This window comes from Sturnira hondurensis, unplaced genomic scaffold (assembly GCF_014824575.4).
Source record: "Sturnira hondurensis isolate 20B ecotype Veracruz unplaced genomic scaffold, ASM1482457v3 Scaffold0007865, whole genome shotgun sequence".
In the NCBI taxonomy this organism is placed as follows: Eukaryota; Metazoa; Chordata; class Mammalia; order Chiroptera; family Phyllostomidae; genus Sturnira; species Sturnira hondurensis.
Window position 1 is genome coordinate 7,550,412 of NW_028080496.1, and position 14,739 is coordinate 7,565,150.

Below are 14,739 nucleotides of genomic sequence, written 5' to 3' on the forward strand. Positions count from 1 at the left end.
CTGGAAACACAAAGCTGGCTGTGGGGGCAGAGGGGCGAAAGACAGTGCAGCTCTGACTTGGGAGAAAGTGGATCATGGTCAAGAAGAGTCTTTGCCAGCCCAACCACCAGGCTTCCATTTACTGGTGAACAAGGGCCAGCTGCCATTTGCAAAAACAGATGTAAACCTGACATGATTGGAGGCTGCCATCGTGTCAGGTATGGTGCCGTCCAGGAAGTCCTGTCCTGAGACAAAAGCAAAATAGTCGCTAATGAAATTAGAAAAAACATCAAACCTTGTACGTGTTAGGAACCGTGAAACAACTAAATGTCATCTTGGCCGTGGAATTGGAGCCAGTCAAGGTAGATATGCCTCAGCTGAGAATTCATTCAGCATGATTGGAATTAATGAGACCTTCGGATATAACCCTTGATAAACAAGCTCTCTGTGGCAGAAGTTCTGAAGGCCACCTCGTTGTTCTGCATGAAAAAGAGCTGGCAGTTGGTGAAAAGAGTACAGTGTGTGGGTAGTGGTCACGGGCAAAGAGCAGAGGAGGAGATAAAAGGCAGTTAGCAAAAGTCCCCTCGGAGAGGAGATGGCGGACAGAGCCCAAGGCGCTGCCACCAAACATGCCTTATGTCGTGAACCTCTTGCTAATCACCATTGTCCCCAGCCACAATTAACACAGACTCCTTCGCCTGGAGAAACCCACGCCCCAGTGTTGCGGCCCATAAATTAAGTTAGCAACCACAGGAAGATAATTTTCCAATAATAACTTTTCACAGTTTCCTGCAGCCTCAAAGCACAATCAACATGTCAAGTTCTGTTCTGCTGGGAGAGAGGAGAAACCTGTGAAAATGAGTTGGAGGGGGGAAGATAGATTTCGGCAGTTCCTTTTTCACAACAACAACAACAAAAAACAACTCTGGCCCTGCACCTCCCACAGCTACAGTTGGTCCAGAGCCCCCAAGCAGAGACTTGTTTGGGCTAATGAAGGGCTTTTCCCATCTGGGACATGTGTTTCCCTAGAAGAGGAGGCTGTTAATCAGCGCAGTCCAAACACACCAATGAGCGCCGCGGTTTCCGCGTGTGTTTCTGCCGCCCTGCTGCTGGGATTGTAATGGGATTTTCACAGCTGAAGAAGGCAGAGTCTTCTCCGACAGTCCCCCCTGCCTTCCTTCAAGAAAAGGCATTTGTGAATGATTCCACATGACAGCCACATGGGCATGGCTTGAGGTCTAGTAATTGTTTTCACACTAATTTTTACTTGTGAATGCCCCTCCTCCCCCCCAGTCAGGCACGCTTTAAAGACAGATGGCTAGACAGACAGACAGACAAAGAGATCTCCCCGTGTTTCTGTTTTTCAGGCATAAATAAATTTACGAAGAAGCTTCGAAATCCCTACGCCATCGACAATAATGAGCTACTAGACTTCCTCTCCAGGGTACCGTCTGATGTTCAAAAGGTACGTAATGAGTGGTCACCACCAACAGGGGGCCCCCCGACACACGAGCGTGCCCAGGCCCGGAGCCAGAGGAGCAGGAGGTTGTGCTCCTGTGAGTAATTGAGATAACGAATCAGAAAATCCTCAAAGAGGCCTGGCTTGCAGGGAGGTGGCAAGAAAACCTTTGTCCCAGGCATGAGATGATTGGGGAAAATTATCCTGAAAAAGAGCTGCTTGAGAATGATCTGGAACTCCCACTGTGCGGCTCGAATGCAGTGGTGTTTGTCCCTCTTTTGATTGCTTGCCTCCCCCAAAGAGGATAAGATGGACTCAGTGAGTGGCTGAGTTTGAGGTGCATGACTCGGGGAGGCTGGCTAATTTTTCTGTTCTTCCAGATGGCGGGCATTTTATGGGAAGTAGGGGATTGGAGGATTATTCTCTTTATTCTTGTTGGCTCTGATTATCTCCTAGGCCTCTCTTCTGTCTCTTTCCCTCTAAAGATTTAGGGATGCTTAGGGTAAAGCCCCCACTCACTCTAATTCGCATAGAAGCGGAGACGGCGTGAAATAATTTGAGATCAGTCGGAAGTATTATTCACAGGTAATGGTCACTTAGTCCAGCGGCGTCGAGGTTCTGTGGCTACACAGAGATTAACCAAGGCAACAATACCAGTGAGCCCTGTAAAGTGGCCTGATCTGGGTCCCCGGGGATTAGGCTGCTGTAAACCCCGGGGTGGGGGCAGGCAGCAATTTCTGTGATGGAGAATAGGGATCATCAAATCAATAGACCGGAGACTGTAGCATGAAATAGCATCACGGTGATCAAAGACACAGTTCTTTATTATCTGAGAGAATCCCAAATCAAATACCGATTTTTATCTTTGGGCCACTGTGACATAATCATTCCCTGGAAGCTCTGGGTGGATTTTGGGGACATGGGCCTGTACGGCCCTAGAGGTTTCTTTTTTGTTCTCTTCATTCCAAATTCTAGAGATTAAAATAGACTCTGTAATGCTGTCGTCCTTTAATCTTCATTTCGATACAATTATCTATTAAAATGTATTCTGTAAATGTGATTTTACTTGTTAACATCTGCATTATGTGATTATCAAAGAGTCATCTGGACTTAGGTTATTTTGCATGGAACAGTGACAAGGGACCTTCACCAAATGCTCTGAGGACAGCGGGCTTTTTTTTTTCTTCCATGTATCAGCTTTGGACCACGTGGAGCTCACCTTAGGTGATAGGTCCTGGAGTCCTTGGGGACCTTGGCACAAATGCTCAGAGTAGTGAGCACATGTGGTCTGCTATGCAACACTGTAACTAAAGCCGTGCCGCCATCCTCCTATCAGAGCTCACACACACCCGAGCGGTAGGATTGCAGCATGCCGTCACTCAGGTGGCAGTGTGAGTTCACGGCAGCATCCTTGGAGAATGCAAATGGCCATCAAGCCCGTCAAGGATTGTCTGTACACAGTGCAGACACCGGCCCTCAGAGCGGTCCTCCAGGGGGAGCTGGAAGGAATACAGAGGATCCTAACAAAGAGCATTCCAGGAAGGTGTATGGTCTGCCAGTGAGATCCTCTGGGCAAGGAGCACTTTCGAATAACACAATAGACAGTCGGCCACTGGGGACTCCCCAAGGGTTCATATTTGTCACAGATGTTTTAGCCATTCCATTGGAAATGAAGTTCATGTTTAAGAGCGATCTGTATAAGGCTGGGGCCAGTGTCCATTTCAACATTATTTTCCTCCCAGGCAAAATACATGTATATAATTTGCAGACATATTTCCCCCCAGATTTTAGATATTTTTAAATGAATAATTTCTAGTAAGTGGCTGTATCATATACTAAGAGAAACACTCCCAAGAGGCTGTTATTAAGTTTACTCACGGTGGAGAAGGAGCACACACTGAATTGAAATCCTCCAGCAGCGCCCAGAGCAGGTAGACCCCCATGCATCTCATTAGAAAAATCTGCTTTTAATATTTGGGTTTCAAGAAATGATGCATGACTTCTCAAATCCTTCCTGTAATTAATCCCTCCATGTTCCTGTGTTTAGAAAATGATTCATTACCTTTGAACCTTCCTTCCTTTGCCTGGGTGTGTCCTTGGGGAGCCATTAACACACGCTGCGGTGAGCTAGGGTTACCGAGCCGCCAGCGTCACGGCTGTTTGTTTTCACAGGTGCAGTACACAGAGCTGAGGCCCTGCAGCAGCCAGAGCCCCCTTCGCAAGAAGCGCAGCGCTCTCTAGGGCGCGCACCGACTGTGGACACCAGCGCCCGATTCTGGGTTTGGGTGATTAGACCAATATTAACGTTCTTTTGGTGGCACCCGTGGTGTCATTCTGACATGCGTGTTGTGTAGCACCCTCTCCGGACTCTTCCACTCTCCTTCAAGTGCACGGATGCACACGCACAGATGGGCGCATGCGCACGCATGGGTGTCTTACTTGCACAGCGGGTCATCTCAGCAGAAGGAAGACAGTCCAGGGACTGTGAAAGACTAAGGCTGCCATGGGTCTGAACACCCTCCTTGAGAACAGCCAGGAGACTACTTGGATTCTGAGAGTGACTTTGAACTTGTTTTCACACCTCTGGCAGATTCTCATTAAGATTCACTTATTGTCACTCCCCGTCCCCACACTCCTTGCAGATTCCTGTTCATGCGAGTCAGTTTTATTCCCTGATCTAACAAGTCTTTGATAGACACCCTCCTCCCGAGTAAGTATCTTCTCAACAGATTTTTAAATCATGGCCAGGAGTAGCCCACCTACTTGGGAATCATTCAGCTGTGATTAGTGAAGACCTGTATGTAACATTTCAGTAACCTCCTCAGTGTTGGGAGCCAGCCTGTGCCCGGATCCATTGCTGGCAATGGACGCCCCAAAGGGTGCACTTGTGGAAAAGTGAAGGGTTCCTGAAAGTTATTTGGTTGCCTTATAGCACCTTTTACTGTTTGCTTATTTCCAAAAATAACCTGTCAACATTAAAGCATCAGAAAGGGGGAGAGAGTGAGGGAATGAATTCTGAGACTATTTAGACAGGTAAAGACTATGGAGCAAGGGCCAGTAAATGTGGCTGCTTACCTGATCATGGAAAGCACTTCATTTGCCTGCATTTTTTGAGCAGAAAGTAAAAATACTGTAGCAGTCCAAATTGATCCTAAATAAGCTACCCATAGGAAAAATATATTTCAGAGTCTTTTTCGAGGAAAGTACCACTTCCTTTGAGAGTGTCTGATTCCTACAGGCCCCGCCATTTCACAGTGATGGTCCCCTAGTAAAAATTCCAATTGGGGCACATATATATATACATACATAATATATGAAAATTTCTTTTCAAATGACATGTAAGTTGTAAAGACCGTATTTTGTTGACACATACATTGTATGTGCATTTCTATATATATATATATGTATTGTAAAGAAAAGTTGAGATAAGAAGATCTGATTGAATCGTGAGTTTTACTATGTTTTTTTTCCCTCCCCTCTCTGGGTTGTAATTTAATAATCTTCAAACAAAATGTTTATGAAAAATGCCAACGATTCTAAACCTTATCGTCCTGTGTCTGTTTTTCTTCATATTATATCTTCCGGGGTTGCTCTCTGGCTGAGCCAGATTCCTGCATGATTTGATTTACTCCAAGTTAATGAAGCTGGCTGGAAAGAGTCTTGCAGAAATTATAAAAGCTCCAGTAAATCTCTTAGTTGTACACACAATAGATACCCAAGAACCTCTTTTGTTAAACCAGTTACTCAATCTTCTGTGTAAACAATGTCTCATTGTCTCACTCCCCAGCTATCATCTCGTGTATCATAGTCTATCATTTTGTAAAGACCTAAGTCAGACGTTTTTAAACAGACATGTGAGATCTGATCAGTCATTTGAATGAAAACTTTCAGCAGCAAAACAACCCCTTATTTATTTAAAAGTGGAACCAATACTTCATTGTTGCTCTTTTTTTTTCTGTAGAATTTCAAAATGAAATAGTTCTCCTGACAAGAAGGCATCATTAGTTAGACTTATTTTCTTTGTAGCCCAACTGAAATCCTCAGCATTAAGTTTAAGCCACAAACAGCCACTGGGATGCTAGAGCAGCACCGAAGCAACCCTTACTAAGCTATAGATGGAAAATGGGTATTAACTGATTCAGTACACACTGGACATTAAAACTCGATGTCAGTTGTAGGTGAAATGGGGAAGTTTATGCTCATCATCAGAAACTTAAGATCCAGATGCTTTAGATAAAATGTATGGATTGTGGATTCACAGTGTGATGAAGATATTTTAGCAGGTGAGCTGAAGTTCGGCCAAGCCGTCCTCATCCTCTTCTGAAACCTCACACGCCCGTCTCCTGCCCTGCCTTGGGTGTCTTATAGGCACCCGAACCTCAGCAGGGCAGAAACTCAACATCCCCTCTCCCTCCATGTCTCCAGCATTCCTACCCCTATCGTCTGCTTCTAGCTCTCTGATTTTCCTTATTGGCACTGGAATCTTCTGGGCTGGGAGGCCCCGGGCATCCCCTTTTCTGTTCCTCGTGTTTCTCCCCCATCTTCCAATGCATAAAATTGGGTATATTCAATGCTGACACAGCATCTTACTCATTTCTATCTTGTCCATTTCCTGTTGCCACCACCCTGGTCGAGGATGGCAATGGCCTCAATGACGTTACCCCATGTTCATCCTCGTTCAGACTGTTCTATTCACTGGGAATACTTTCTTCTCTGTTTCTGTTTAAATGACATCTACCTTCCTTCAAAACTTTCACAAGTCTTCTGCCCCATCTAGGCTTCCTTAGTTCCTTGGCTGGACGAGATTCCACCCTTCTCCTTTGCCTCCCCACACCTTATAAATCTTTCTGGCAGCTGTCATATTTTGCCACAGCTCATAGTTACCAGAGGCCTTGACTTTCTCTGTCTTCTACTGGTTAGCCCATCCTATCTGGTATCTAATAGACAGTCTGTAAATACACATATTTAACTGACTAGGTCATAGAGGACTTTTCTTTCTCTACCCTTTCATGTGTGACTCTTAGAACAGGGGGCTGAGCTGGCTAGATGAGTGTGGTCCCTCTAAGGAAATAATTTCTTAACGAAATGCAAAGCTTCTATTGTGTGGTACTATTTATAAGCTCTGGCCATAATATTTGTGGGCTGTCGAACAATTTTTGGTTCTTTTTTCCTTGTCATTTATCATTGATGGTCTCGCTGAACAAAACAGGCCACATTCCCTGGATAGAGCCAGACATTACACAGATGCTTTGGAGCTGTGGCATGACAGCCTGAAGTTTTAAAAAGAAAAGTCCTCCTGCAGATTGGTAGTTATGAATGTTCATGGAAGAGTCAATTGTAGAATTCCTGATAAGGTGATAGGGGCCTGGATTTTCAAATAGTGGCAGTGGAAGCAGAAAAAAATGGAAGTGAAATTGAGAGATGGTTAGGGGGTAAAGAGAGCAGGACTTAGCAATGGCCTGACTGCGGGTGACGAAGAGACTAGAGTCAAGGGTGACTCTCAGTCTTCTCATCTCCAGGTCTAGAAAGATGGCGCTGCCCTTGGCTGAGGGAGAGAATTACAGAAGCAACCAGGGAGGAACTGCATGAGCCTAGTTTTAAAAGGTGTTGAATCTTCGGTGCCTGAGAAGCATCTAAGGGGGATGTCAAAGAGGTAAATGGATGTATAGATATGGGACACAGAATGAATGCTTGGTGTTTGAGGGAGACACATTTAAGGGCCAGTACTCATAGAAAAGGATTGAAGTTACATGCTTGAAGAGTTTTGAACTCAACACTCAAAGACGCATGGATAAAGAGGAGTCAGCTAAGAGTATAAATAGAACTAAAATGAGAGGAAGAAAAGGGGGAAGCATGTGCTTTCAGAGAATTTAACAATAGTGTTTCCAGACAGCAGGTGTGATCAATAGTGCTAAATTTCACTGACATCACATAAGGTGAGGACAGCATAATGACTTTAATTTCATGACATGGCAATCTGGGGGACCTTGTCAACAAGTCGTTTCAGTGGAGTGGTAGAAATGGAAAGTGGATTTGCATTGAGGGGTGATTGGGTGTAGGAAAACGGAGGCTCTGAATGAAGGTAACTCTTGAGAAGTTCCACTGGAAGGAGAGGGGAGAAGCAGGGCAATGACTAGGAATGAAAGAAGGTCTATGCTGTCGACCTTCTTAGAGTCACTCCCTGGGATGATATTAGTAAGGAAAAAAATTAGATGTATATACACCTATTAGGTACAAAAAATCCCTCATGAGCATGAGATAGAACTAACCGTATTTGTTACTTAAAACCATCCTCTCCTTTATATAGTATCAATCTGACTTTTATGGCAGCAGAATGGTTGAAAAATCAAAATAGGATATCCTCTGGAAAGATTATGGATAGTTGATTGATAATTGAGTGAAAATTGAAGGGTAACTTCTAAAGAACAGCTTAAAGCTCGTTACCTCTTTGTATAAGTTTCTTTTTATGAAGCCTGCCTTTTTATTCTGGCATTTTAGTATAGTGATTTACATGGGGAAAACGGATAGTCAAGCATAGGAATAGTTAACATTTTATAACACTTATCAAATGGCAGGTACTTTTTAAGTGTTGTAGATGTAATTGCGTAATTTAATAATAAAAATATGAAATTGAAAGAAACACCAATATCATACAAACTCTGAAAAAAGCTAACACTTTTCTACACATTTTATGAGGCCCATATAATCCTCATTGCAAAACCCAACCAGGTGATACAAGAATGGAAAATTACTTACCAAAATTCTTTATGAATATAGATGTAAAATTCTTTATGAATATATCTTTATTATGAAAGATATATAAGCCTCTACACTGAAAAAATAATGAGAGGAAGGAACTAAATAAATGAAAGGGATTCATGGATTACAGTATTCAATATATTAAGATGTCAATAGATTGAATGTAAGCCCAATAGAAATTATAAGGCTATTTTTGCAGAAATGAACCAGCAGGTTCTAAAATGTGTATGGAGTTACAAGAGTTGGAGAATAGCTAAAGCAGTCTTGTAGATGATTAACATTAGCAGATACCAAGATATATTATAAAATGATTGTAACTAAGATAATGTGGTATTAGACAAGAAGCAGAGAAGAGCAGAAGCAGACCCACACATCTTTGGTGTAACCTCCGACCTAATTGATGTCAAAGGTAACTTATACATTTGCAGTGTATAGGGAAGAGACCTTGGGGGAAAATGAGGCTGGGTGATTTTAGTATTCATGTAGAAAAGAATGAATTGACCTGTTCTTTATACCAGTCACAAAAATGAGTTTGACATAAATTTGCACACCTAAAAGTGGAAGGCAAAATAAAGATTTCAGAAAATGACATGGGAAAATGTATTCATACATACGTGTTAAACAAAGATTTCTTAGGCTAGAGACAAGACACTAGTCATAGGGGAAGTATAGGTAAATTGGAGATCATTAAAAGTAATCTTTTCTTAAAAATATTAAGTGGAAGGATAGGCCACAAAATAGGAGAAGATATGTAATCTCTCTATATAACCTCACAAAGTATTCTTACCTAGAACACATAAAATATTTCTATGATGAAAACCCAGTAGAAAGATGACTGAAAGACTTGAATAGGCACTTTACAAAAGAGCCTATCCAAATGGCCAGTCGGTATATACAAAAGGTGCTCAACATCATTAGTTATCAGCCTAATGCAGGTCGAATCCCCAAAACAACACTCCTACACATACCCTGAACAACTAAAATAGAAAAGTCAGTATCAAGTGCTGTCAAAGATATGGGAAAAGTAATTCTCATGCCTATTGGTGGGTGGAAATGTATGTTGGTATGACAACTTTGCAGAACTAGTGGTATCTATTAAAGGAAACCATGTGTGTACCTTATAAGCCTTCCCAGCCTGTCACTCTTAGGTGTATAACCAACAAATAATGTGCTTATGTTCAATAAAAGACATGCCCCAGAATATTGATAGCAGCGCTGCTGGTGTGATTCCAAAGTAGGAAGAGTGTATATCCATCAATATCTGAGTTGATCAACAAGCTGTGACTTGGCGATGGAATACCACACAGAAATGAAATGAGGAAACTAATGTTATATGCAACAACATGGATAGATTTCACAAACAACGTTAAGCATGTGAACGAAGACACAAGCACAGAAAAATTCAATGCATGATTTCATTTATGTGAAATTGAAAAGCAGGCAAAATATAATCTGCAGTGGTAGAAGTCAGGAGGCCGGGGGCCTAGACTGAGATCATGAATGGGCTCCTGGGATGACGTTAATGTTCCGGTGTTTTGGTTTGGTCTGTGGTTAACATGAATTGTCCACTTTGTGAAATTCATTGAGCCGTAAACTTAAGACTTGTGTAATTTTCTGCATGTTTACTATAGAAAAAAAGAAAAGAAAAACTATGAAGCATGACAGTTTTATCCCTAATTTAGAATAAAAGAAACTGAGGCCAATCACTGTAAAGTTTTTTAAACGTGAAAAATGAGAACCGATTCAAATAAACATTTTAAATTGTGTAAGAGCGAGGAGTCATTTTCAATAATAAACCACAAAGAGGTGGTTCCTCTATAATCTTATTGCATGGGAAACTCAGTTTTATTTTAGCACATATCCATCATCGGGTTTTAAAAACTTTGTTATCAGGAGTACTAAAAATGACTTTCCCCTAACTGATCACCTATGATAACATTAAAAAGGCTTAGACACCGTCTTAACAGGTGAAGAACAGGAGAAGGAAGGCACTTAAAACAGGAAGACAAATGGCTTTTTAGAAGGGGAGGAAGAGACTCATAGCACATGGGAACACAAACAACTTTTAGGGAAAACGGATCAGTCCTTAGGAGACTAGAGATGTGGTAGTAGTGTGGCAACCTCCCTTTCCCCGCAGTGTCTTCTCATCATCTCAGGTGTTAAGAGTCAATCTTCCCAGGTTGCTCTTGGGGAGGGGATTTAAAACAACTGAGTCCCTTTGGGAGGCTCTGCTTTTATTCAGCTAAAGAAGTTCAGGGGGGAAAAATCCTTCATTTGTTGATTCTCAAGTGCTTTCATCTCAAAAAATAATTTCATGCCACAGCGGCGTATTCTGGATGGCACCCCCTCAATATGCGTATGTGTTTAGATATATACACACATATTCCTAAATTTTTGTGAAATTACATGTACCTCTAAAAACTGTTCCATAGACTCCAATGAAAATCCAAAGAACTTGTGTTTTCAGGCAAAACATTCGAAGTTTACCTCTTGCTGCATTTGAAACCTCAGGGCGAAGAGTGTTTTTGCGGAGCCCCATGTCAGTAGTCTGCTGTGCCAGAATTCAACTCATTTGTGGTCTCATCCAGCTTTTCTCTGGGAAATATTTTATTAGGCCAGTCTTTGTAGCTGAGAAATCCTGAGACTTCCATTTGTTTTCTGTTCCTTTAACTCATTATGGTAATACATACAAGCCTCTCTCCTGCATGTGTTTTCATTATTAGATGAAAACAAGTGGTTGGAAAAGTAAAAACACATGAAACCATTTAACTGCATAACAAATAGCTTGCATGATTGATTTAGTATGCATCTACTGGGTTATGATCTGGTAGTGGAATTGTGATCTACATAGTGATAAATGCTTGTCTTAAATTTGTTTTTATTTGTGTATGTGTACCCCTGAAAGGCCTGCACAAGCTGAAAAGATCCAGCCAAAAAAAAAAAAAGATAATAGAGACAAGTGGAACATTCCTTGCACAGTAAATGGAGACAGCAGATTGATTTTTCCCCCCTAATTGAAGCATGAATCGCCTACATTTTATGTGCACTGCATGTTGGGCTGAGCCCAGGTAGAAATGGGAGGTTGATGAGAATCTGATAGAACAAGTAGGAGACAGAGTCTCTGACTTTGAGAAAGGGACTGGCAGGAGGGAACAAGGGACAGGTTCTCCACTTGTGTGGTCATAATTCTGTGCAGACCTGAGTTTACTAGGGGGAAGAAACACAGGGCACGTGTTGCCTTAAACTCTCTGAGTGTTGCACTTGACTGTTTATTGTCACCCTCAGGTGCAGAAACTTTTGCTCCAGGGAATTTAGAGGTTCTATGTATACCTAGCCTATGATTCCAACTAGAGAAAAAGCCCCTCATGGTATAAGAAGAATATTATCATCTGTGCCATAGATAGATAGATAGTTTCATTTAAACATTACCTGGAATGTTTGTGCTGTGTATTCTCTCTTCCAATCATTAATAAAGATGCTACAACAAGGCAGCACATGGTCTGGATTCCTTCCACCCACTTAACCAGACGGACACCTCTCTTTAACTAGACCTAGTAGTTTTAATCATGATTGCTGCCTTAAAAAATACAAGTGGTTTTCAACCTACCAGTCCGGTTTTCTCTTTCCAGAAAATTAAATTTGGATCTTCATGAGACCCTGCTGAATCCTGTACTACTTATTTTATTTAAATAGCAAATAGATCTTAGGATTATTGCTAGAAAACCACCCTCCACTCTCTATTTTCAAGTGCAAGCTTCATCGTGTGTAGCAGTGCATTTGCTTGTAAGACAATCAGTCATACCAGTAGGTACCATTTATTGATGGGCATTTATATTCAAGGCACTTTGAAATCACAGTTTTTAGTCCATTACAAAGATATTTTGCATAATTGACAGGATCTGTCTAGGCTCAAGGTTTTGACCTGGGCTCCAATCCTTGATTTTACATGAACCACTTAAAAAGAGTCATGAATGGGGGACCTGGGGGTGGGGGGGTGAATACTCTAGGGTCTCAGCAATTTTAGAACTATTGACTCTTAAATGATGAGGCTTGCTCCTGATAGTCCTTTTCCTTGCTCCTTGTAAATGGGTAGTTGGTCAAGCTGCCCATTTCTGTTGAGTATTCATGTTAGCTGCTCCTGTCAAAGATTTCCAAATGAGTAGTGTCTTGTTCATTTTAACAATTAGTGCCCCCTTTTCTCCCAACCATAGTTTTTAACCTAGATTTTGATTATTCATAGTCCTTTGGGAGTAGGACTATGACTGCAATGCAATTTACAGGTGATTGCAAATTCACCTATTAATGCAATTCACAGGTGATCCTAAAACTTCCCATTAAGTTTTAAACTTCAGAGTTTCAAACTTCTTTCCCAATGTCCTGCTAACTTTTAACATTTCTACTTTATTTGATCTTTGTTTTACTCACTTTCTCTCTTTTATAGCTGTCAATTCTCTAGTTCAGAGGCAACAAAAATTTTACATGCCCTAAAATAGGCCTTATTCACAAGGGAGAAAACTCAGAGGACTGATTGGGCCCCAATTTGGACCATGCTGAAATAAAAGCCAGTTCTGCTTTTTCCATCTGTTGTTCATTAGCATTTGATTGTTACTGGCATGGAATTGGGTGAGCTCAATGACCTAGAGCCAGAAAGACAGGGGTTCAAGTTCAAGATTTGCTACTATGGTACTAAATTCCTGTATGTCTTTCGTCAACACACTTCTTGGAGGCTCAGTGTCTTCATTTCTAAAATAAGAATAATAGAGGAGGGAGAAGAAGGTGGCGGCGGAGCAGGACAAAGGATTTCGCTTCCCTCCATGCGCCGGAGAAAAACCGGGCTGCTCTGCAGAGGAGCACAGCGAACACCCAACAGGGACCCAGCATATAGGAAGGCAGGACCCCAGAAAGTATAGCGGACACTGAATGACCAGAGGTTGAGGAGAGGCCACGACTGCAGATCAACAAGGTACGAGGGAACAGCGCAGAGGCTGTAGGCCCTCTGCCGGGCCGCCCTGGTCTCTGAGAGCCGAGGGCGGGCAACAACAATGCAGGGAAAGAACTAGTCACCGGCACCCTCTCTAACCAGCAGGGCACAGATTGGAAAATACCAGGAGAGATCGGTTTGCCTGTAGTGGCAGAGAGAGGAGTGGGCATTGGGAAGCAAACCAGAGAGCTCTGATAACCCGTGGAGTCAGGCTGTGGTTGCCGGTTTGGGGAACTGAGCAGCCCCGGCGTTCCCAGTAGCCTGAGCCGGCGCTCCCACAGTCTCGGGGAGCTTCGGGATACTGGCAGTGCCCCTGGAAGAGCACCAGTCACCAGCTCCCTCCCTACCCAGCCGGGCACAGACTGAGAAGCACCGGGAGTCAGGCTGTTATTCCCGGCTTGGAGAACTGAGAGCGCGGGACTTGAGCCTGCGCTCCCACAGTCCTGGGGGGCGTGGGCTACTTGGCAGGGCCCCTAAAAGAGCGCCAGTCACCAGCTCCATCCCTACCCAGCTGGGCTCAGACTGAGAAGCACCGGGAGTCAGGCTGTGGCTGCCGGCTTGGAAGAATTGTGAATCGCCCTGTGTGTGCAGCCACAGCACTTGGAAAGGTCCAAGCCCAAGCCTGCAAGACCAGGAAAGCCTGACTGGGGGCACACGCCCTCACACCAGGCCAGGGCTGGGAAGCCTGGGGAAAAACCTGCTCTCAGCGGGGCACGGGAAAGTGGCGCCAGTCTGGATCTTGGGAGGGCACTGGCGAGACCAGCTAAGTTCACTGAGAGGAGAGAAAGGCCACACTAATAGCCCCTCAGGCTGTTGCAGCTAGTGAGACCAGAAGAAAAGGTTTGACCAGCTGGAAACCAATAAGAGGAGTAGGTGAAAGTGGAGAACACCAAGATACCTGCAGGAGACTGCACCACTGAATCTCACAGGCATCCTACCACAGAAGTTCACACCATAAACCCAGGGAACCAGAACAGATCACTTTAAGAAGCTGAGGCCAACAAGAAGAGCAACACAAACAATGGGAAGACAAAGAAACAATCCCCAAATGAAAGAAAAGGAGGAAGTCTCAGAAAGAACTTTAGATGAAATAGAGGCAAGTCAACTATCAGATATTGAATTCAAAGCACTGGTTATCAGGAAATTCAAAGAGCTTACAACTAGCTACCAGAAACTACAGGGGAGCTACAATGAACTCTTTGCAAACTATACCAACATGAAAAAGGAAATGGAAACCATCAGTAAAGGCCAAGAGGAAATGAAGAATACAATTTCTGAACTGAAGAACACAGTAGAAGGTATGAAGAATAGAATCGATATGGCGGAAGATCGCATAAGTGAGATAGAAGACAGGATAGAAAGAATCTCCCAGACAGACCAAATAATGGAAAAGAGAATCAGAAAAAATGAGGAGAATTTAAGAAAAATGCAAGACAACATGAAACGTAATAATATCCGAATAATAGGAATACCAGAAGGAGAGGAAGAAGAACAAGGGATAGAAAACCTCCTTGAAAGAGTAATTACGGAAAATTTTCCTAAGTTGAGGAGAGAGAAAGTC

The 14,739-nt window shown here is 42.9% G+C and overlaps 1 protein-coding gene across 4 annotated transcripts in view; it reads left to right on the forward strand.

The window, feature by feature from the left end:
• The window catches only part of MCTP2 (multiple C2 and transmembrane domain containing 2), a 139,556-nt gene extending 131,922 nt beyond the window's left edge, over positions 1 to 7,634 (forward strand). For all 4 annotated transcript variants that reach the window (XM_037053700.1, XM_037053701.1, XM_037053702.1 and 1 more), the window contains 2 exons: positions 1,347 to 1,444; positions 3,611 to 7,634. In XM_037053700.1, coding sequence (XP_036909595.1) covers positions 1,347 to 1,444; positions 3,611 to 3,679 — 167 coding nt within the window. In that variant the 3' untranslated portion in view covers positions 3,680 to 7,634. The remainder of the gene's footprint in view (positions 1 to 1,346; positions 1,445 to 3,610) is intronic.
• The last annotated feature ends 7,105 nt before the right edge of the window (positions 7,635 to 14,739 follow it).